Here is a 25,035-nt window from a genome sequence, read left to right on the forward strand (position 1 = left end):
AATCATCTGAATGATTTTTATGCTGTTTGTCAAACTTTTAAATATGAGAATTTTTCAGACAATGATGTTAAACTTATACTATTCCCATTTTCTTTAAAGGATAGAGCACGTTCATGGCTCAATACATTGCCTGCTAATAACATTACATCATGGGAACAAATGGTAACAAAATTTTTGAATAAATACTTCCCAGTGCATAAAACCAATGCTATTCGCAGGGAAATCTCAGAGTTTACCCAGAGAGATAATGAGCAGTTTTTCGAAACATGGGAGCGATTCAATGGGCTACTCTTGAAGTGTCCACATCATGGGTACGAGAAATGGCACCAATGCTAATACTTTTTGGAGGGATTATTGTCGCATGTGCAAGAGTGGCTAATGGCAACAAGTGGAGGAGAGCTAATGTCAAAAAGGGCATCAGAGATTTAAGATTCCTTCCAGCGACAAATAAATAATTCCCAACAACAGAATCGATCACTCATGAATACTAAAAGAATTAAGGGAGTAAATGAGGTTCACATTGGCAAGTCAAGTTTGGGAATTAAAGAAGTTAAAGAAATAATTGAAGGTCTTTCCCGACAAATAACATCATTAACGGCTATTAAATCAACAGAAGCACATGACCATTACTCATACTCAGATCAAGCCAATGCTATAAGTGCAATGAGAAAGCCATCAAATTATAACTCATACTCCAACACATATAACCCTGGATAGAGAGACCACCCTAATTTTTCATGGTCTCAAGGATTTCAACAAAATGGACCAGTAGCTCCAACTCCACCAATGCAACCAATTCCTCAAGTTCTTCAAGCCTCTCAGCCACCATTTAGACCATACAATCAAAACCCGAATTACTCTCAACTTAGACCATGGGAGGATGCATTCCAGAATTTCAGGAATGTTACTCACTCCACGATCGAGCAACAGAACTGCGCCATTGATGAACTACGAAATGAGATGAGAGCAAGCTTCAACTCACAAGCCCAATCAGTTTCAAACCTCGAGAAGATAGTGGGACAGCTTGCCTCTTCAGTTCAAACTTTGGTAATGACTGTTGAGAAAGACAAATTTCCAAGTCAACCAGTGCCTAATCCTAAAGGAGTGCATGAAGTAAGTACCAGTTCACCATAACAGCACGGAGAGGTCAAAGCTGTCATGACCTTGTGAAAAGGAAAAGAAGTTGACAACAAAATAGAGATGCCGGCTACAAAAGCAAATCAAATTGTACCTCTGAATGTTGAGGACTCACCATCGGAAGAGAAAGAAGAAAAAGCCCAATCAGTTTCAAACCCACGAGAATATGTTCCCAATGCTCCATTTCCTCAGAGGTTAGCTAAAGGAAAGAAGGGAAAATCCACAGGTGAGATTTTTGAAATCTTCAAACAGGTAAGTGTTAACATCCCTTTGCTTGATACTATAAAACAAGTGTCATCTTATGCCAAGTTTCTTAAAGACCTTTGTACTAAAAAGAGAAACATTCATGTTCAAAAGAAGACCTTTTTAATAGAAAATACCCAGGCTCCCCCACTATCTCATGTAGTATAGGGAACCAAACAATTGAGAATGCTTTGTTGGACTTAGGAGCTAGTGTAAATATGTTACCCTACTCAGTATTTGTGAAACTTGGACTAGGAGAATTACACCCAACTCTAGTGGTGTTACAGCTTACAGATCAGTCCACGAAAATAGCTCATGGTATTGTGGAGGACGTGCTTATCTGGGTAGACAAGTTTTATTTTCCTGTTGATTTCATTGTAATTGACACTCAACCAATCTAGGATTCAAGGAAGCACATCCCCATTATCCTAAGCCGACCTTTCTTAGTAACTGCGGATGCTCACATTCAATGCAGGACTGGAAATATGCAGTTATCCTTTGGCAACATGACTATGGAGCTAAACATTTTCAACATTGCTAAACAACCTCACAATGCAGATGATGAAATTATTGATGTGGATTTAATAGAAGAAATAGTTGATAATACTTTTCTTTCAAACCTTAGTATGATCCTTTACAAATATTTTTAACTCACTTTGGTTTTAATTTTGATATTGACAGATCAACGATAAGGTCAACGCCCTACTTGACTCAGCACCATCCATGGACACTAATAAATGGAAGTCAAAAGTTGAACAACTAGCACCATTAGAGAAGAAAGCACTCTGTCAGTAATCATCTCATCATTCATAAATGACGAACAAAAAGGTAAGTTATTGGATGTTTTAAAAGAGTACAAAGGAGCATTAGGATGGACCATAGCCGACATAAAATGTTTAAACCCAGTAGACTGCATACATTACATTCACCTTGATGAAAATGCTAAACCTACTAGGAAAATGCAACGTCGGTTAAATCCTAATATAGAAAATGAAGAGCTCAAAGAATTTCTGTTACTTGTCATAAGTGTGCCAGAATGAGATGCGATAAAAAACCATGTTCTTTAGGAATGGTGTCTGATAACAAGGAAGATAAGATTCAATTAATTAGAGATGGCTTGAATAAGGAGTCATTGGATGATATCTTTTTATCTCTTGAAACACATCCCAGTGGATATGTACAAGGAATGATTCTCCAGTTATAGTCATTATTCTAGAAAGAGCATGCACGATATAGTCTCGGGAATCTAACTATAAACAACCCTGTTTGCCAGTTTATAAGAAAACTGGATAGGAAGCCTATCCTCGACCCATAGAGGGCGTTCAAGCCGTTTCTGGATGTAAAACCAGAGGAATATGTGAGCCACAGTTGCACCTACCTGTAAATATCCTTTTACTTCACTGTTGTTTTATTTCACTGTTGTTTTATCATTTGCATTATTGTCTTTAATAATTTTATTTTATCATTTTTTTCTTTTTACTGTTTGCTTTTTGACTCTCGAGCTATGTGCCTTACACGTTAATTGACACAGGCATGCTATCTCATACACAACTGTGACCCACTGTCACCAAGATTCTTAAATATGATTTTTTTTGTTAAGCACTCACAAATTCTTTTTGAGAAGTATCCCAATGGCAGCTACTCCTAATAAATAATTCAAGAACATTTGTGTACTTTTTGGATTTAATTATGGCAAACATAAAGAGTTCGTTGAGTTAGCCATAGATCTTGGTCGAAGCATAGTGAGGGAAACCTACACTTGGTGTATGGAGGAGGTAACCGAGGGTTATCAAAATTGGTCTTAGAAGTTGCTTTTCTCAAAGGAAGTCAAGTGTTAGGCATCATCCCAAGAGCCCTAAAACTTTGGGCAGTTTGTCTGACTCACTGGCTGGAGAAGAGTTAGTCATCTCAGGTATACAAGAAAGAATAACTTAAATGCTTAATCATGCTGATGTTTTTATTTTCTTCACAGAAGATCTTGCAACTCTAGAGGCACTTATCACATTAGCATCTTAGGCTCATCTGCACATTCACTAAAAACCCATCGGTTTGTTAAATGTCAATAACTTTTATGATGGTTTCATCGCATTTCTTAATCATGTAATAAAAAACTATTTCATTCCTTCCATAGCGAAAAAACTTTTTATTTGTACTCACACTGCTATTGAGCTACTTGATCTGTTACAAGCTTATAGATCGGAGCCAGACTCCTAGACCTTTGTGTTGGAGCGTTACAAATAATGATGGTAACAGTAGCCGCAATAAGAAGTACAAATTAGATTTAACTCTCCGCTTGTAAATATTTTCTTCTGTGTTACACCATCCAGGTGATATCTTCTAAACTCTAGTTCTTTCCTTTAAAATATTGAGGACAATATTTCATTTTGGTTGGGGGGAGGGAATAGTCGATAATTGTGGAATCTTTGTTAAGTTTTTACTGATTTTTTTATTTTAGAGACTAACCGTGGCTAACTTTTTGTGTTGAAGATGGTTGTATATAGAGTATAGTTACTCTAGAAACGCATCTTCTTCGTTTAAACAAAAAAAAAATTCCATACATTTTCTTTTTCTTTATTAAGCTTTGACAATCATTTTTTTTTAAATTCTTCTTTCTAATTTCCTCTTTATAAATATACACTTTCAAATTTTTTAGTCGAAGATGGCTGAATATAGAGTGTAGTGACTTTAGAAACGTATCTTCTTGGTTAAAAAAAAAAATCATTTTTGTTTTCTATCATTTTAAGTGTAACTTTTCTAATTAGTTTTTTTGTATCATTGTCACCTTTCTGCATGCATATTTTTTTTTTTCATGTTTAGAATAGGTTGGGGGGTTAAAATGTCGTTTGAACCTAAAAAAAAAAACAAAAATGTGTGATTTTTTTTTAACACTGGCTGACATGATGACTTTCAAAATTTTAGTATTTGTATTATCTTTGGTCTTAAGTGATGTTGCGCTATGTTTGCTACTCTACATGTTGATGTCGGAGACAAATATGAGTTGCTTGAAGGAATGCACATGTCATAATAAATACCAAGTGAGTTTTTGAGCCTATTATTTTTCTTGGAGAGTAACTATTTTTGCCCATGCTTCATACAATTTAGCAATTTATAATTATATACACGATCTCTATATTTCTTTTGAGTCAACCCTTTAAAAAAAAGAAAAGAAAAAATTTATAATAAAAAAATAAAAAGTGTATTGCTACATCTGAAGGTTCATCTAACTAGTAGATATGGAAGATTATTTAGAGGCCTAAAAGACTATGAAAATGCCATTTTTAACCCGTTTGAGCCTTTTTAGCCATCTCTTTTATGAAATATTCATAGTTAACCCTTTTGAGCCTTTAAAAAAAAATTTCTTTGTCAAACTTATCATCTTGACCCACTTTGATTTGGAGTATTACCCGATATCTTACAAGTTCCATTACCTATTTATATTTGAGAAAAAAGTAAATAATTATTTTGTTCAATGAAGTTGTGCCAAATAAAAGCAAAAAAAAAAACAAAAAAAAATTGTTGTTTAAAAAAAAAGCAAGAAATAAATAAGCAAAATACACATTGTAATTTCCAAAATAACTCTACTTTTTCTCAAACATATATTTTGTTTTCCTTATTTCTCCTCATTTGTTAGCTATGTCCTTAGCCTACGTTACATCCTAATAAAATTCATTCTTTATTTTAGGGAGCTATAGTCTGAAGTAGAAGCTAGTTATATGGGCTAAAAAGATGTAGTGGTGCATTAAAAAAAAGAAAAAAGAAAAGAAAAAAATAAATAAATAAATTGGGTTGACTAGCATTTTTGTTTGACTTAAGATCGTATTATTTCTAAGTTGTGAGCATATTTCTTTCATCTTGGTGAGAGTGTGTGATAATATTTCTTTATTATTTTCTCTCAATTTACCATTCATTGAAGTACTATTTTTATTTGGTTTAATTTTCTTGTGAGAGTGTCACTACTTCCAGTGAAATTTTGAGGTTTGACATGTCATTCTTGAAAGTAGTTGTGACAAAGTCTACTAGGTTGATGCATGTGGGTGGTTGATGTGGGTGTGATATTTCTTTACATTTGAGATAATGCTTATATTTTTATTTGATTGCTATCATTAGTCTGATTGAATAAACATGATTGTTTAAAAAAAAATTTGTTTGAATTTTGTCTTCACTTTATTTGCTAAGGACTAGCAATAAGCTGGTTGGGGGGTGTGTTGAGTGTTAAAAAGTGTATATTTATAAAGGAAACAATCGTCATTTTACATTTTAAGTCTTACTAACACTTCTACTTTTATGTATTTTAGTCTCTTGTAATTTAATTGTGTGTGTTTTATTTTAATTAAGTATTTTACATATTTTAGGGGCACCATGGTCATTTTACAATGAACGAGAGTTTAGACAGCAAAACGGACATCACTTTTGAACTCAGAACAGTCAAAAACCTTAAGAGGAGCATAAAAGGAAAAATGACATTGTTCACATATACGGTACTGTCTACGTTACTGTTCACGACACTGTTCACATAGACGGATCGATGATGTGGCATTGACTAGTGAGGTGTCACGATTCTATTTGACTAAAATTCTTATGTACTGTTGATTGGTGACGTGGCAGCATATCAGTGGACCAAAAATTGTGCGTACAGTACATGCATATACACAGGATAACTTACAACCAAACCGCGTTACTGTTCAAACCGTGTGGTCAAACCGTGTACTGTTGACTGATGACGTGGCGCAATCCTGAGCGTCTAAAATATTTTTAATCTGATGGCCATGATTTACTCAATATATCTATAAAAATGGGGCTCTCCCTCCCTAATTTGGCATCCTTGAATTCATTTTTTAGTTTAATTTTCTGTAATTCCTTCTCCATCTTGTATTTTCTACGTATTTTAATAAATTCTCATTTTACCCCTAATTTAATTATGAGTAGCTAATTTTCTTTTAAGCTTGGGTTGAATGTGAAGTCTCAACATGTGTCATGGGCTTTATTTAGTAAATTTATTTTCTCTTCCCCTCTAATTATTGTGGATATTTTGACTTTTTGTCGACAAATAATAATAATTTTGTGTAGATACCGCCCTGGTTTCACTGGCTCCCTAGTACAATGTTATTATTATTTGGCACGATAAGCCCTTAGCCTCATATTGATTAGAGTGTGGTTTTTGAGGAGTGGAAACCTCTCTCATGATTTAATTGGCATGAATAAGGAATATTTAGCCCATTGTGCATTTTGATGCAGATCCAGATACCCAAGTACTTCGATATGTTAAACCAATTTCAGCAGAAGCTTCAGGACCAAAATCAAAGTATACCCTAAGACGCCCATCTTTTCTCAATCTATCTACACATAAAACAATAACAATGATGATGTGTTTACTTCATGGAATAGGGAATGGGAATAAAACCCATGTTTACTTAGCAAAATGTAATTTGGGAATGAGAATAAAATGTGTGGGTCCCATACAATTTGAGAATAAGGAATATGAATCATATTCCCATTGGGGCGTTGGGAATGAAAATGAAGGAATGAGAATGAAATATATGTTTCCTTTTGTATCCCTCTAATTTTTTCATATTTCTCAAATTACCCTCATTCAAATCACAATTAATTTTATTATTTTAAATGTCATTAATAATAATAATAATTATTATTATTAAATTTTATTAACTTTATTATTTTAGTTATTATTAATTATTTTTACTGTTATTTTTATTAATATTATCATTATTAACAATAAAAATAATAATTAATAAAAATAATTAATTTATCATTATTGTTGTTGTTGTTGTTATTATTATTATTATTAATAAAAATAATAATTACAATAATTAATAGTAACTAAAATAATAAAGTTAATAAAATTTAATAATAATAATGTAATTTTCATTATCTAGATATAAAAATGATATTAATTAAAATAATAATAATAAATGTTAATAATGATAATATTAATAAAAATAAAAATAACAATAATTAATAGTAACTAAAATAATAAAGTTAATAAAATTTAATAATAATAATAAATGTTAATAATGATAATATTAACAGTAATTAATAATAACTAAAATAATAAAGTTAATAAAATATAATAATAATAATAATAATAATAAATGTTAATAATGATAATATTAATAAAAATAATATTAACAATAATTAATAATAAATAAAATAGTAAAGTTAATCAAATTTAATAATAATGATAATAAATGTTGTTAATAATAATATTAATAAAAATAATATTAACAACAATAATAATAATAACTAAAATAATAAAATTAATAAATATAATAATAATATTATTATTATTATTAAATTTTATTAACTTTATTATTTTAGTTATTATTAGTTATTGTTAATATTATTTTTAATAATAATAATAATAATAACAATAATGATAATATTGTTAATAATGATAAATTAATTATTTTTATTAATTATTAATACTATGGGTATTTTGGTAAATTGATTCTTACTCTCATTCATCATTCCCATTTATTTTACCAAGTAAATATATCAATGACATTTCAGCACATTCTCATTCCCATTTATTTTTGTTAAGTAAACATTGAAATCTCATTATCATTCCTCATTATCATTCCAACTCATTCTCATTCCCAACTCATTCACATTCCACCCTATTCCCATTCCTTGAAGTAAACGCACCATGAAAGTGACCATTAAGAACGTATCTCTACATGCTTCAGAATAAACATTTTCACAATATTGGGAAAATAACGTGAAATAAACCGTGCAACCTTAGCATTACAACCGGTAACCTGAAAGAAATTTTAGCGGTGTTAGGCTGCTGTCTACGCATTGAAGCAAATATTTTAAACACCAGCATATATTCATTTTGGTTTTCCCTTGCAGATTATAGGTACTTGTAAGCCAACAAAACTGTTGAATCTTTGCCGTACCTACACCAAAACAGGAGGCGGCAAAATGGTTAACAAAATAGAGTTAAACGACTAAAGTCTTTCGGCCTGCATGGGTTGGAGGCATCGAGAGACGGTTGGAGGCGTCGAAGAGAGTTAGTCTCTATGCAAAGCATCCTCCAATTCCAGTTCCAATCCTATACGATTTTTTATAGAGGCTCTGGCATCTAGAGGAGTTTTGCACTTCATTTGTAATTCCTTGAATCTGTTAACATCGAAATTGAGCTTCTTGAACAATTTCCTCTGCCTGGAAAGAAAGAGCCTCTTCAACAGGTCTTGGTAAGTAGGATCTCTTGAAGTCATCAAGAAGTAGGCATAGCCTAAGATTATACCAGTTGTTGTGGTGAAGAATGCGATGGGTTCCATCACATCCCATGAGAATTCCCAGAATGTTAGGCGGAAGAAAAGCCCAATGTGTATGATAGATAAACCCAGACCAATCAAGAGGATGCGCCTTACTTGCTTATGTGCCAGTACATCAATTTCTTCCTTCTTCTCCTGCAGCATCTTTAATTCATCTCTCATAGGGTCGTTTTCTGGATGTAAAGCAAGGGGCACTGCTCTTCTAACAAGATCCACCACCTTAACATTAAAAATCAGATAAAGTAGTAATAGTTAATAAAACCTAGATGCGAAAAACATTCAAAAGCTGTTCACGTTGTCTCTTGATTAAACAAATTGGAGTTGAACCAGTAATCCAGAAGCAACTTGTAAGAACACTAAATTTTGTTAATACTTTTCAATCTTGTTAACAAATGAGAATAATCAGCAAATGGCTCACTCAAACACGGATATCCACCAACCAGGCACCAATACATTTGACTCGGCACATTCTGAAGACATTACTCGCCAGAGTGAACAAATTACGGTCTCCAATGCATGAAGTATTTGGTATCATGATTAATTGATTCTCATATATAGTGTTTTGTCATCTATTTCTGTGTGTGTGTGTGCATCCATGAGTTCATCTGACGGTTGTGAGAGCAAAATTAAAACAAAAAATTAGAATATTGTTTATTGCAACCAATCAAATAAAGCAATATGAACAAAGGCATGTCAAATATCGTTAAACAAGTCCTCAGTATCAACTAGCTTCAACTCAGGTCAGTCAACTAGAGAAATCATTGGCCAGTCTTCTCTATTCGGGCATCCTATTATTCCCCTTCTAGCCAATCAAAGACATAATTAAAGGCAAGGCACTTTTTCTCCAAGTCAACAAAGACATAATTCAACTATAGGGACTCAAATAAATCACAGTTGCAAGTGTAAACCAAACATTTTACAGATATGACTTTTAAGCCACAGCTGGTAGGCAGCCAGACCAAACAAACCCTAAGCAAATGGATCCCCTAAACTAGCCCCATTGGCACCATGCCTCACAAGCCCTTTTGGCCTCAGTCCCTCTCAGCTCAACAGGACTTCTCATAATAGCAGTCCATTTCCACCGCACAAGCCTTCACAACCCAACAAACCTCTCATCCCTCTTGTACCCTAGGCATTCCTAGGGCTAGCCCTTCAAACCCTGACATACCTCATGAAGAGCACTCTAAGAAACTCCAAAACTACACCTACAGTCATCTTAGTAACTCAACAAGGCCCAAGATGAAACTTACCACCAAGGACAATGCTATATAACCCGCCAGTGTAACAACCCTAAAATCTAAGAGCAAGTGCAACATAAGACTCGGTTAAAAGGACATGCCGAGGTCACCAGCACCTAGGAAAGGAAGGACACACCAAGGTCATCATCATTTACTAAATCAACCTCTCTACAAATACCTCCATTTTCAATACGAGAGGGGTCTCTCATACTCATTTTTATACATACACTTTCTCTTAGATTCTCATAGTTGAGCACTTCTCTTTCCAAATTCATATATGTGTCGACATGCTAATCTTGAGGGTTTTTTTCTTAGCAAATCATCATCTGTCCCCCTCATGCTATCTTTTGTTTGGCAAGAAGGTGTTAACCTCCAGAGCGAAATACACCAAGAGAGTCAAATCTCCCCACCTTGATTTGTTCAACATATCTGTACAGGACAGTTAAACCCCTAAAAATACCTTGAATCATCCCTCCAATCCAAAGGTGCTTATTGATCCAAATTCATTCATCAACTTCATTCAAAGGACAAACTTGTTTGTTTTTCAAGTAGATTGCTGCACAGGAGTGGCAAACACTACATCTTTGATTTAGGTCAACGATTGCAAATTCTATTTAACCTGAACCGCGAATACAGATGAAAGCTTAAACTCAGAACTGATGTGAAAAACATAAACAACCCAAAGTCAAAACTAGTTCATTATAGAAATGAAATGTTGAAAGCCAGAATTTGATTTAATAGTCCCTCCTGTTTGCTTATTCTAATGAAAATTCGAGAAAACCAACTACACAAGTACCCAAAATCCATCTTACATATGCATACAAATATTAAGATGAACATCCAAGAAACATTAAGCAAATGGTAATGAAATTAGAGGATTCGGAGAACCAGATGACTCTATTTGCAAATCTGAATCATAGTTGGACTTGGACCTAGGAGTAACCAAGAGATGCCAGCCAGTTATCTGTTGGGATCCTTCCTTCGAGCAAGGCCAAACACTACATTTTAATGGAAAACCTTCACTAGCGAAAGAACTTATTAGAAGGCCAATTCGTACTAAAAATGACTAAGAACCTACCCAAATAGTTAAGCAGGATATGGTTTTACTTCTGGTAAGGAAATATTTAATAAATAGAAGATTGCAATAAAAACTCCAAAGAAACAGGAGAGATACAATTGTATGGCAAAAGCAATAATGATAATGATAACACATTAAAACAACAGATCACAAGAAAAACAAAAGACAAGAAGTTATACCTTGTCGGGATGAAGATAGACCTTGTCACGAAAGAGAAGGACGACACCAGCATCATCAAGAACACGTGCAAAAGCATTGGCTTCATCTATAGTTCTGGCAACACCCATGCTGGAGCATGCTTCTAGAAGCTCCGGGTATCCAATCACTTCCTTGCCTTCCATACCAAGCTTTTTCTTCAGGGCTTCCACATTCACAAGTCTCATCAACTTCTTCGCCTCTGCTAATGTTATGCTCTCCGTCCCAGATTCATCATCACCATCACGTGGCGGTGGCGATGTCGTTGATGATGACGATGAGAACGAAACAGTCTTGTTGTTGCATAATAATAATAATGGCAATGGGGTTACTACTGCTGTTACTGCTGTCGCTCTATAATTGTTATAACAATAATTAGGAAAATAAAAATGGGAAATAGAATGAGAGTCCACCAACCGCGGTGTTGTTGTTGCCGTTGGAGATTTCATTTTCTTCCAAACCGCCGCTGAGCCGTTCTGCGTCGTCCACCAAACTTTCCTCCTCCACATTTTTGCGTTTTTGTAATTTTCCAAATTTTTATTTAAATCAAATCACTACTGCCGCCGCCGCCAATACCATCTTATCGATTACGCTTATTATCGTTCCTGACAGTGACTGATAGATCTATTTGGTTTCCAAATATATATATACATATATATAACATTATTAAATAAATAAATAAAATATTTGTTTGAATAGATAAACAAAGTATGGAAAAGAGAAAAGATGTACTAAGCAAGCATCTTAAGAGAAAAATAAATAAATAAATAAAAGAGGTGAAGATTTAATTCTGGGGCGAGGAGACAAGTCAGGCAAGTACAGCGGGCTAAGGAAAGACCAAACCACTTGCTAATTACTAGTTTCAATTACAGTTAGTAGTTAATACTAATTATTAAGCTAACACCTGATCAGTGCTGCTACTACTACTAATAATAAGAGTAAATTTCGAATCCCTCCCACTAGAATTGGTTAGTTTTAAATTGCTTTTTTATTTTTTAAAACTTCAAGTTATCTTCTCATTTGATAAAAAATAAAAAATAAAAATAAGTTGACGATTTTTTTAACCTTCTTAATAAAAATAAAAATAGGAAGTAAATTAAAATTTTTAAAAATAAAAAGGTTGATTTAACCCTTATAATAACCCACTACTCTGCATTTGACTCCGCAAACTTCTCTTTTCTCTGACTCGGACCTTTTCTTTTACACTACCACAACATTCCCTTTTTGCGTTTTAGTAACATCCCGTCCTCGAGTTTCCTCCTCACTTCACCTTCTACCAAATAAGGACATTCTTTGTCCGTTTCTTTTATATAATAAATCCCCCATCTTAATTTTTTTAACTTTTTTTTAATTCTTTCATACTATGATTATCAGAATTCGAAATTATTAAGGCAAAGGATAAAGTTATACGTGTTATAACTAAATATGAGATATATTTTGTCCAAATATAAGTAACGGGTGAGGCCATCTTCCGATTAGGATTGTTGTAAGTTACAACAGCTACTTCTTATCAAGACCCATTAGAACAAAGGCTAAGTTACAATTGCTATTACTTACCATCTGCTTGTACTCAATAAAAATTTAGTGATTCATGATTAAAAAATTAAAAAAAAAATAAGCTAAGTCTCAGCTATTCATTATCACTAAAAAATATATATATATAAGATTTAAAAAAAAAAAACTATTGGTGAGGCAAAAAGTGGGGCCATCTCCTCATTTGGGCAGGCGGTAAACTACAACAATTGTAACTTATCAATTATTATTAGAGTCCCATACCCATCTCAAACAATTTAAAGACACCTTGTACTGCATCTATGCAACAGAAGTCCCAATAAACCCCCAAGTTGTAAAATACTAATAATCACTACCAAAAATTTTTTTTTTAAAAAAAAACACCTTGAAATTACGTTCAATGAGTCTTGATATTATTATTTTCATTAAAATATATCGTTACCCTTCAGAAACAAATAAATCAATTGAGAACTTAGTGCAATCCAAGTCGGATCCACTCCACAGCCCAATTTGATAGCTGGCTATCAAAACAATCATTATCCATGCATTCTGTAAGCCAAACCATAACCCAGTTATTCTAGCTGCACATTAGAAACTAAGTTCGAATCCCTGTTTATTCATTTTTCTATATAGGGAGTGGGAAAAAGTGGGACCAGGAAGAAACTAATTTACAATTGAATGTACATTTTCAGTCAGAGTTAAATCAAAATCCATCATTTAAACAAGATCTAACAAGCATTTATCGTTGCCACCTGGAAATGTAAGCACTCATGATCATCGACTGTGTCTAGTTTTGGAAAGAGTTCTAATCAAACCTTTGGCAATCTTCCAAAACCAAAACACATTCATAATTGCCAACATAGGGGGCACCACAAGCAAGCTGTAAAAGCCCAAGGGGAAGATTTCTTTTACCTGAAACAAAACAAGAGAAACTCAGTGGGCCAAACTCTTCAATTTCTTCTTTTCTCCCACAGAGCAACAGTGACAGATCAGGCCAACAACCAAAGCTTTACCATAATTATATGGGGCTGGTTTTAAAATCCGACTAAGCCATTAATAAATTTAAGTTACCGGGAGGTAATGCATGGGAGTAATGTTTTCTACAATCATTTTGATCTATCTATGCTGACAAAAATTTAGAAAGTACTTTTATGCTTCCGTCAACTTAAAAAAGAAAGACAGTAGAAGAAAAGACCCAAAAAAAAAAAAAAAATCTATACATTAATAACCAAAAGCACACTGATGAGAAGGCATAATAATTTTGCATCTCGGCACTTGAATAGGTTACCATGATGTATCTGGTCAGAAGTCAATAGTGTAGGATAACAAGAAAAGCTAGAACTGAAACTGAAAGCATCAGTTTCAGTTATTTTCAAGTTCAATTTCCACGCACCTGATCAAAATAGATAGCCATGTGGACAAAGAAGTAGATGAACAAAAGAATCCTGGCAACCTGGTGAGCCCAAACGTTCATATGCCATATTAGAAACATGATAGAATGTAGGACAAAATGACCTGAGATCTACAATTACAATAAAAAGCAGACCTGACCACATAAAATAGATCACCAGTCATTTCAAATTCTGAAACATGTAAACAGGTCAGAGTTCTTTCAATAAGATAAGCATTGAACTGATACAAACTTCTTGTAATTTACAAAGTCAATGCAAGATGGTATGGTAGCATATAAATTCAGACACAACGTTCAAAATGTAACCATTTTCTCCTAGAATATACTTAATCAAACCACTTTGAAAGAAATACCTGCTATATATACATTTTTTTTTCTTTGATAAAATGTTAAGTAGATTGTATATAAAAATAAAATTTAGAAAAGGTGAACAAGATGTCCGCTAGCTCCAAAAACACCCTAAGAATTTACAATACCTGCTATAATAAAACAAAAAAAAAAAAAAATCCTTTTCAAGTTCTAAGCTTTTCTCGTAAGATGGTAACTGGGTAAACAGATCCTTAAAACAAAATATAACATGAGGCCATAACCAAACAAAACAAGACTATAGAACATGCCAAAAAATTTTAACTGCTGAGAGAAACAATGAATCCTTGTCAATCCATTCATTGACAATTGCAGCAGCAATTGGGAAAATCTAACCCGCAAGAGAATAGGGACTGAAAATAAAAGAAAAGTGTCCATCACTAATATGCATGTAATATATTCTTAAAAATTGTTTTGGCAAGTTTCATAATAACTAAGCCAAGTAACTTTGCCAAAATGGGAATTAACCAGAACATGCTTCAATGCAATTGAATGCACCTCAGTTTATCTTCATTGTTCCAATTGAAGAAGCATGCACCTCAAGATACACATATTATTACATGAAAACATGAATAAATAAATAAATAAAGAGGTTTAAGGCATACAAGACATTACCAACCACCCCAGGAACAATGCAACACCATTGCAGATGTAAATATTGGAGCTTTTCAGACCAGCAACATCTAAATACCTGAATAAATTATTATGTCAATCATGTTGTAAGCATGTTGACAACAAAAAACAAATGTGAAATACTTTCTAAAAGTTATCTTTACCATCTTAGATTTACAAAGGGTGTTGTAATCTCAGTGAAGAGAACCATCAGTATGTATATTTGTGCTTTACCGCTTACAAGGGCAAGAAAGATTGAAAACATGGATAGCCCATGATGAAGGACCTAACAGAAAAGAGGAGACATATTAGTAACCAAGTTCTATGAAAGGTAAACTCGGGAAAATAACAATTTTTTTCAAATGTCCAAGAGAAAAATCCGCTGATGCCTAAAATTACTTATTGCCAAATACTATGGCTAACCAACCATAACCTTACAAAGATTTTTATGTATGTCTCTATGTAAAGTCTCTTGCCAATGTAGGAGACTTGTGATCATAACCCAATCACACCAGGTAAAGGGTTACTAAGGTTGGGTTGAGAGGTAAGGCTAACGATAAAAGACCCAAAAAATGCCAAAATTAAAATTATAAATAAAAACCAACCACCTCCATTCAGAGGGAAGAATTATTAAAATTAAAAAATTAGGATAAATAGATAGTCTCACAGGATAGTCAACGTAATTGAACATCAATCATGAATACTGTGTACTTACATATTCCAGGCCACCTAAAGCTGGATAAAGCCAGAGAATCATTGCCAGGTCCGACAAAAAATAACCAATAGAGATCTGTATAAAAAACCAAATAAATAAGGATAAGAAAGATGTAGAGGGGAGGGCAAAAAAAAAAAAAAAAAAATCCAGATGAGTGTAAAAGAAATTTACTTTCTCAATAAAACTTTTAAGTTTATTGCTCCATATTTGGTTTCAACTTTTGACCAGTTAGATTCTCTAATGTTGCCTACCTATGCCGATGCAAAAGTGAAATGTGGCAATGCAGCGTAACACGGTTAATATTATATAGTCCAAAACCAAGGTTTGACATCCTTTCTCATATGTATCCAGAACTTCCAATCCTTTTTCTTCTCATCTAAACTGAACTAAACTCTCCTACAATAATACTTTTCTAGTGACCCAAGAACCAAAAATTCACCGAGCAAAAGCTAGCCAGTTTAATTTTCTTTTTTTGGGTACATATTTATCTGAATTTTTTTAGAATTTAAATTTCCAGGCTTGAATTGTAACTCTAATTTTCATGCCTTGGATGAAGGTAAAGTTTAATCAATTGCTTTCCTGGGGTAGGAGACGTCAAATTCTTTATCAGAATAGAATACAAGATAATTCTCTTGGTGTCAATATGAATTTCTAACCGCCACCCTGATCAAATCATATAAATCCAATTAAATCATTGACTGATACCAAGTAATGCATCCCTAAGGACTATTGTAATGATTCCAAATCTGTGAAAAGAGTAGAAAAACCATCTTATGTTTACTTGAAGATGCTAAATGTAAAGTGACAAATGATTAGGATAGAATACATATGATAAACATCCTACATGGACTTACCAAGAGAGCAAAACATAAATTATGATAAAAAAATAATAAACTCCGCATTCACTCACCCCCAATACTGTTTCTGATAAAGAAGATGTTCTGTTTATAATTAATTCATCATGATAATCTTCACTGAAAAGATCTGACAACAGTAGGAGGTATAAAGAAGCAGTTGAGGCAATAAAGGCATGAAATGTTGAAAAGCCCCTGTACAACAATAGCCAATGCTTACAGCACAGAACTAAGTATAAACTGTGTGCAAAACTTTATAAGCCTAAACAAGAATTAGCAATTGAATATTCTTACCTGTTGTTCCATTCAAGTTTCTTTTCATTGCTCAGTTTTCTATATCCCTTGAAACACAAAACACTGATGATACCTGTTAATTTATAAACCTTCAAGAACAAAGTTGGACAGATTCGGAAGCTATTAGGAAATGCCAATTTATCTAAAAAACAATGATAAGACATGCTGATGCATTCTTTTATCTCACTTTACTAACAAAGAACCATTAGCAGAGGATTTACTATAACAGTACTAGCCTGCAAAGTATTTTCATAATCTAAAGCTAAAAGAAGTGGGTTATTTGTTTACTGTGAGAAGTAGCCATAGAAGACATCCTCTCCCATACAACCATTCAAAACTGTTCTAACTTTCCCTCTCCATGACATTAGGCCAAGTTCTCATTCCTGGTCTGAGTTAAAGCATTATCTTTGGACCCTTATCTGATGGCTTAACCTTTTTGAGTCAAGCAGTAACTTTCCACGGCCAACTTGACCAAGAAGTCGTGTTTGAATCACCTCACTGTTAATTAAATTACAATAACTTGTCCTTGTTTCTGTTACCTACATGAGGGATGTTAAGCGCTTAAATGTAATTTTTGGACCCCTTCCAACAGCTTAAAACTTGGGTCAAATGATAACTTATCAGTCTGCAAACAAAGTAATAATCTGTAAATCTCACTTGAGATCATTTTTCAGACCAAGAAATTCCTTAATAAAATCCAAATTTTTCACTTTGGCTTTGGTTCAAAGAATAAATAACACAGAAACTATTTCACAAAAGAAACAAAAAAAAAGAAAGAAAGAAGGCCTTTTAATGATGAGTCCTTTCCCATCTTGGTTTGTTTTGTGCAGAAATTGGATAGACAAAAACACATTTCATTCACTGCTTAAAAGCTTCTTTTTTACGGGCAAAGAGACATAAGGAAACTAAAATTTTGAGGGCAACTCCATGTTCTTTCATACACTTCTGCAGGAGAGCTTTTTGGCTTCCAATAAAAGAAAGGAAAATAAAGAGTCTTTGGAAATATACAGTCCTTGCTCTTTTATGATTTTTGAAGATAAAAGAGATTAAGACATTCTTTGCTTGAGAGTCAGAGCCATTTTTTGATTAATCAGTTTTGCAATCCAAAAAGGTTTGCTTTCCTAACTCTTAAGCGCACTTCAGCTGTCCCAAAATTAATGCATATAATCAACTCATTGATTTATCAGCTTTATCTTTGCCTTTAAACAAAAAATGATATATTAAGTTAGTCACCCATGATGAAGTCTAAAAATCAACTTGCAAGGAAGAATATATTTTATGAACGCAGGACTTGTTAAAAAATAGGTCACCATGTATATGAATACATTTGAGATTACCAAAGGCCTGGGACTTTTGTCTAGTGTTTCATACTAGATTGTATTAGTTCAACTTAAAGATTTCATTTCAATTAACATTTCATTTGGATTAATTAGTGAAACATGGGATTCGAAAATAAGACCATATAGTCATAATTGCAATGATACCAAGCTAAGCTACCATCAAATCTAGAGATTGGAGCTTATTGCCAAAGGCCTTAGCTCTAACAAATAGCACTTAGAGCATAATCATAACATTTAATGTTTTACTTTAATTCACATGCGTCCTAGAGTGTACTTATTTTTTTTTAATTAACGCACACACACTAGTGAAGCTCAAACCTAGGACATAAGTCCTAGGGAGACTACTCCTTGCCATTAGAGCTAGACCTTGGCTTCAAATCCTAACTTCATACTCCTACAAAGTACAACCATTAAAAATCGAACTTAGGCATGAGATAACTAGTCAAAGTTTATTCATAATGGAGCTAGGATTTCCATAGATCCTAACTTCCCTGCATAAATTTAAAAAAAAAATAAAAAATCATTTTAGGTTTTTGTGAGATACTTTTTTTTCACAATCACCATTGCATGTTGGCAACCAAGCCAAAAATATCTGTGCAATAACAGAGAGAAAGGAATTCTTAGCAAGGCCTATCCAAGGCCTAGCGGTCTGGCTATTCTAATACTCTAATACTTTTGAAAGCAAAAGATTTCCACATCATTTTCTTAAAGAAATTAAGAATGGAAAATCTTTAATACTTGAACCTTACGAAGAACTAATCTTGAAAACATTAATCACTAGGTCAACTTCACAGGGTTTTGCTGTGTGATGTTAACAAGCAGACAATTGTTTTTTTATTTTACTTAAAACATGAAAATTTGGTTATTCATCATGTATGAGGACGGGGTGCATCGGTTGTTTTACTGAAACAGACATCTCGTGCACAATAATTATAATTTTTTTGTTTCAAAATATGCTTTGAGAATCAAAACGCACTTTATAAAGAATGTTCAATTCATTTTTCAGAACTTTGTCAAACAAATTTGATATTACAAATATTTAACAATCAATTTTACAGCAGTTTAGACTTTTCTATCATTGGTTTTGCAACTCGGAACTAAAGTTTTGAGGAACTAACGCACTGGAATCGCTGGAGACAAGACAGTTGGTATAAAGTTCATGTCATAACAGTTCATGGTTAACTTATTAGTACCCCAACTAGACTTTTATAACTGCCAGAAAATTAAGCAACCTAGCTATCTTTGTCGGTATTGATGACATTAGCAATTTAACGTAAGCCCAGTTGAAGAGCAACCAATTTAGATAAAAACTTTACCCAGTCTTAGTAAAGACAATACCCAGTAATCATAATTTCACTTAGCCTATCCCACCAACTAAGCTATGTTAAAACTAGTTAGTTCTATGTTCAAACTCCTATTTTGGTGCTCTTTTTAAGTAAAATGGAAATTTAGCCTAAATGACTCTGTAATCTACGTAGAACATGGCTTAAGCTATTACAAGAAAGACTTACAATTGTGCACATAATGATGCCAGAGAAGACGGATACTAGCCAGTAAAATTGTTTGCTTGGACTGACATTATCCGCCATGCTGCTCAAACTGCACCAAAGGGCATAAATGTAGAAATCATTAATATGAATTTACACCCAATAAACCAAGTAACCTAGAATGAATGGCCAATGACCATTAAATGTCTGTAATGAGTTAACCAGTGAATATGAAAAACCAATTTAAAATAAATTATAGAAAAAATAAAAGAAAAAGAGAGAAGTAAGAGCAGGGCAGTTACTTACAGAAGAGAGACCATGAAATGAAATATTTTCTTCTTCTTGTTATGGATTTGGTTCTTACAATGAATTCAATTACAGTGAATTCGGTTCTTACAATGAAAAAAGAGAGTGGGTTTCGATTTCAAAATCATAAATGTTTCTATACACGTCAGCAGCTAACTTCGTTTCGGACAACATCAATGGCTAAATAATTACAGTTTAGGCGCTAGGGGTATTCAGAATTCAATCATCTACTCAATTCGTCTATTCGTCTGATTCGTAAAAATTTAATTCGTGGATTGATGGATTGGATTGGATTGAAAATTTAAAAATCTGCAGTCGGTGGATTGGATATGGATTTACTTCTGTAAATCCGTAAAAATTTGTGAATTTGTAAAAAATAAAAAATATTTATTTATTTAATTAAAAAATAAAACTTAAAAATGTGGTGTTACTACTTACTAATAAATAAATAAGTTAAAATATAGTTATATTAACACTATACATATCCTATCCGATAATAATATATAATAAATATGATAAAATAATTGAATAACTAAATAAAGAAATATAGCTTTCTAAACAGTTAATTTTAGTTAATTTTTATAATTTTAGTTAATTTTTATGTATTGATTTAAACAAATGAGATTTTTTCTTTTCACTATATTATATTTTGAGACTTTGAATGTATTATTCTATCTTTATTTAAAATTTTAATTTATTTAAATCTTATTTAATTTTAAATTTGATCGGTAATAAAATTACTTTTATATAAGTTTTTTTTATTTAATAAGTTCGCACAATGAATATAATTAAAAATTTTAATCCATAAATCAATCCGCAAAATAATAGATTGGATATGGATTGGGTCAAATCCTCATCCAATCCGCAGACATGTGGATTGGATTTGGATTGAATTTGCCAATCCGCGGATTGGATTTGATTGAAATTTTACAATCCGTAAAATCATGAATCGGATATGAATTGATGTCCAATCCGTAAAATTCGATCCGCGAACACCCCTACTGCTAGGTCATAATACTGCTTGGGCAGCTGCTAAGTGATATAACTTACAATTATTTGATAAATAATTGACATAAAAATAAATTTTTATAAACTCTTAATTATTTGATAAATAATAATTAAATTAATTTTAAATTAATGTAAATTATAAATAATATAAGTCCTTGTTCTTGATGCATCCCCTAACCCTTCTGTTTTTCTTCCTTCCTTGTCGGTTTTACTTGACCAACTATTATCAATTCAATGCAAGGCATCTGGAGTAAATGCAAGTTTTCTTGTTTACTATAATTGTTTATCATATTCAATCAACAATCAATTTTTTTTTTTTTTTTTGGACAAAGATTCACTTTTAGTATTTTATTCTGTTAATTTATTTTAGTGAAATAAGTAGTTAAAATTGAAAATTTTAAATTTTGATGTTGATATTAGCAATCAACCTACCGTTTTTCATCAAATTTAAAAGATTAAGAGAAACTAAAAGAGAAAAATGCTCACATAAAGTCCTAATTGTTTCTTTTAACAAACATTAATACATCTTGATATAAACCATTCACTGTTCTATCATTATAATTTGAATAAGCAAATTAAGTTTTTTCTTATATGTATTTTTTTTAATTGTTGCAATTTTCTGTACATGTATATTAACAAATTAAAATTTATTAAAAGTTTTCTATTGAACATAACTTAAAAAATCTATTTGATTATTTTTAAGAAAATATTTATCTCTATTTTCATTCACATTTTGTAAAAGATAAGGACAAAGAGAACATTAGTTTTACTAAATATTCAATAAGTTACATGCTTATGACAAAGGTACCCTCGATTTGATAGTGACGGTTTCATGTTATTTTGTACCAATGCTTAAGCATACACATAAAAAATTATAAGTGTTTGGGGAAAATATGAGTGCATATAAAGACCAATAGCGCAACAACACATGGCAAGAGGAGTTAAACAAGTAAGTCATTTTGTTTGACCAGAATGTCAGGACAACTCATAAGGAATTGGGAGATAAGCTCCTCAAAGAAGAGAGTAATTTTGGCAAAATGCAAGACTTCAAAAGATATTATCTAAAAGTAGATTTTTGGTGGTTAGCTATCGCAAGTGAATAGTGCATGCCATTATGTGAATATAGAGTATAACTTAAAAAATCTATTTGGTTATTTTTAGGAAAACATTTATCTCTATTTTCATTCACATTTTGTAAAAGTGGGGGACAAAGAGCATATTAGTTTTACTAAATATTTAATAAGTTGCATGCTTATGACAAAGGTACCCTCAATTTTGTAGTGGGGGTTTCATGTTATTTTGCACCAATGCTTAAGCATACACATAAAAATTATAAGTGTTTGGGGGAAATATGAGTGCATATAAAGACTAATAACGCAACAACACGTGCCAAGAGGAGTCAAACAAGGGAAGTCATTTCATTTGACCATAATGTCAGGATAGCTCGTAAGGAATTGGGAGATAAGACTAATAGCGCAACAACACGTGCCAAGAAGAGTCAAACAAGAGAAGTCACTTCATTTGACTAGAACGTCAGGATAGTTCGTAAGGAATAGGAGATAAGCTGCTAAAAAAAGAGAGTAATTTTGGCAAAATGCAAGACTTCAAAGGATATTATTAAAAAGTAGATTTTTGGTGGTTAGCCACCGTTGGTGAATCGTGCATGCCATTATTTGAGTAATAAAAAAAACTCCTTTTGGCTAAGAATAAGGAGCCAATGGGAGAAGAGAAAATTGGCTAAGAATGAGGAGCAAATGAGAGAAGAGATTCCTAGGATGAGCAATGAAAAAATGTCACGCCAAACTACCTTCTGCAATGTCCCAAAAAAGCAATAAGACCATAAGTTGGAGAGGTCACCATGTGTATCAAGGAAGGAGCAAAACGGTGACTGGCGGTTTCTTTACCCCCTGAACCCAAGCATGTCATTATCTAGGTGTTGTGCAAATTTTAATGTACTCACAAGCGCACGAATCTATTGTAGTATAGATCAATGGTGACGAGTGTCGATCCCACGAGGAGGTGGATTTTAATTGTGTGTAGAATTAATTTTGTAAATGGGTGATTGGATTTTGTGGTGGAAATGGTTTGGAATATGCTAAAACTTAAATTAAAATGGCGAGAATAGATTCTAAAATTGGACTTGCAATGGCGAGAATAAATTGAAGAGAAATCTATTGAAATGACGTACTTGGGTATCTGGATCCGTATCAACATGCATCATGGGCTAAATAATCCTTATTAATGCCAATTAAATCATGAGGGGGGAATCCACACCTCATGAACCACGCTCTAATCAATATGGTGCTAAGGGCTTATCGTGCCAAATAATAATAACCTTGTACTAGAGGGCCGGTGAAACCAAGGCGGTACTAGACAAGATTAGTATTATTTGTCGACGAGAAGTCAAAACATCCACAAAAACTAGAGGGGAAGAGAAAATAAATTTACGAAATTAAGCTCATGACACATGTTGAGACTTCACCTTCAACCCAAGCTTGAAAGAAAATTAGCCACTCATAATTGAACTAGGGGCAAAATGGAAATTTATTAAAATACGAAGAAAATACAAGATGGAGAGGGAATTACAAAAAATGGAGTCCAAAAATGGATTCAGAGATATCAAATTAGGGGGGGAGGCCCCCTTTTTATAGATACATGGAGTAAATTATGGCCATCGGATTAAAAACAGTTTGGACGCTCAAGATTGCGCCACGTCATCAGTCAACAGTCCACAGTTTGACCACGTGGATGAACAGTAACACGGTTTGACCCAGATGAACAGTAACGCAGTTTGGTTGAAAATAATCATGTGTGATGCATGCACCGTACCCGAGATTTTTCGTCCACTGATATGCTGCCACGTCACCATCAACAATACATAAGAATTTTAGTCCAACAGGATCGTGCCACCTCATCAGTCAATGCCACATCATCGGTCAATGCCACGTCATCGATCCGTCTATGTGAACAGTGCTGTGAACAGTAACGTATACAGTACCGTATACATGAATAGTACCGTACATGTGAATAGTGTCATTTTTCCTTTTATGCTCCTCCTAAGGTTTTCGACCGTCCTGAGTTCAAAAGTGATGTCCGTTTTGCCGTCTGATCTCTCCTTTATTGTGAAATAACTATAATGCCCCTAAAATACACAAATTACTTAATTAAAATAAAACACACGTAATTAAATCACAAGAATGTTAAAAACATAAAAGTAAGGGTTGTTAGTAAGACTTGAAATGTAAAATGACGGTTTTTTTCTTTATAAATATGCATTTTCTAACACTCAACACACCCCCCAACCAGCTTATTGCTAGTTCCTAGCAAATAAAGCGAAAACAAAATTCAAATTCAATCAGATTAATGATAGCAATCAAATAAAAGTATAAGCATTATCTCCAGTCTAAAGAAATATCACACCCATATTAACCATCCACATGAATCAGCCCAGTAGACTTTGTTATAGCTACTTTCAAGAATGACATGTCAAACCCTAAAATCTCACTGGAAGTAGTGACACTCTCACAAATAAATTAAACCCAATAAAAATAGTCACTCCAATTAATGGTAATTGAGAGAGAAAATAATAAAGAAGTGATATCACATGCTCTCACCAAAATGAAATAAATATGCCCTCAGCTTAGAAATAATATGATTTCAAGTCAAACAAAAATGCTAGTCAACTCACTTTATTTATCTTTTTTTTTATTATGCATCACTACATCTTTTTAGCCCATATAACTAGCTTCTATTTCAAACTATAGTTCCCTAAAATCAAGAAGGACTTTTATTAGGACGTAACATAGGCTAGGGACATGGCTAACAAAGAAGGGAAATAGGGAAAACAAAGTTTATGTTTGAGAAAAATGCAGAGAAATTTTTTTTTTTTTGGAAGTTACAAGGTGGATTTCACCTATTATTTTTTTTTCTTTTGAAACAACTTT

The 25,035-nt window shown here is 33.0% G+C and overlaps 2 protein-coding genes and 1 non-coding gene across 3 annotated transcripts; all 3 read right to left on the reverse strand.

The window, feature by feature from the left end:
• Positions 1-210: 210 nt before the first annotated feature.
• On the reverse strand, positions 211-314 carry LOC112098611. Its single transcript, XR_002905722.1, has one exon. It is a non-coding gene; the product is annotated as a small nucleolar RNA R71 (small nucleolar RNA).
• A 7,683-nt stretch (positions 315-7,997) lies between these two features.
• On the reverse strand, positions 7,998-11,720 carry LOC18040329 (calcium uniporter protein 6, mitochondrial; the record flags this gene model as incomplete). The annotated part of the gene is made up of 3 exons (XM_024183554.1): positions 7,998-8,894; positions 11,171-11,479; positions 11,604-11,720. Coding segments are annotated over 3 exons (912 nt in total), but the record flags the coding sequence as incomplete, so codon positions are not given.
• Positions 11,721-13,294: 1,574 nt separating this feature from the next.
• Positions 13,295-20,269, reverse strand: LOC18040330 (transmembrane protein 56-B). The gene is made up of 9 exons (XM_006431966.2): positions 20,084-20,269; positions 19,802-19,889; positions 16,951-17,039; positions 16,713-16,851; positions 15,803-15,877; positions 15,252-15,373; positions 15,091-15,166; positions 14,092-14,151; positions 13,295-13,610 (listed from the first exon to the last, which is right to left on the reverse strand). The coding sequence occupies exons 1-9, from the start codon at positions 20,095-20,097 to the stop codon at positions 13,473-13,475; spliced, it is 801 nt and encodes a 266-aa protein (XP_006432029.1). The 5' UTR covers positions 20,098-20,269; the 3' UTR covers positions 13,295-13,472.
• Between the last annotated feature and the right edge of the window lie 4,766 nt (positions 20,270-25,035).

The sequence above is a fragment of the Citrus clementina genome, unplaced genomic scaffold, assembly GCF_000493195.1.
Source record: "Citrus clementina cultivar Clemenules unplaced genomic scaffold, Citrus_clementina_v1.0 scaffold_5, whole genome shotgun sequence".
NCBI classification, from domain to species: Eukaryota; Viridiplantae; Streptophyta; class Magnoliopsida; order Sapindales; family Rutaceae; genus Citrus; species Citrus x clementina.

What these genes read in the sequence shown, in the direction of transcription:
- LOC18040330 (XM_006431966.2), bottom strand. An exon ending in TATCAGAAACAGTATTGGGG is followed by an intron (nt 15,878 to 16,712) that starts GTGAGTGAATGC and finishes TTTTTTATACAG; the next exon opens with ATCTCTATTGGTTATTTTTT. An exon ending in TGGCTATCTATTTTGATCAG is followed by an intron (nt 13,611 to 14,091) that starts GTGCGTGGAAAT and finishes GTTTTGTTTCAG; the next exon opens with GTAAAAGAAATCTTCCCCTT.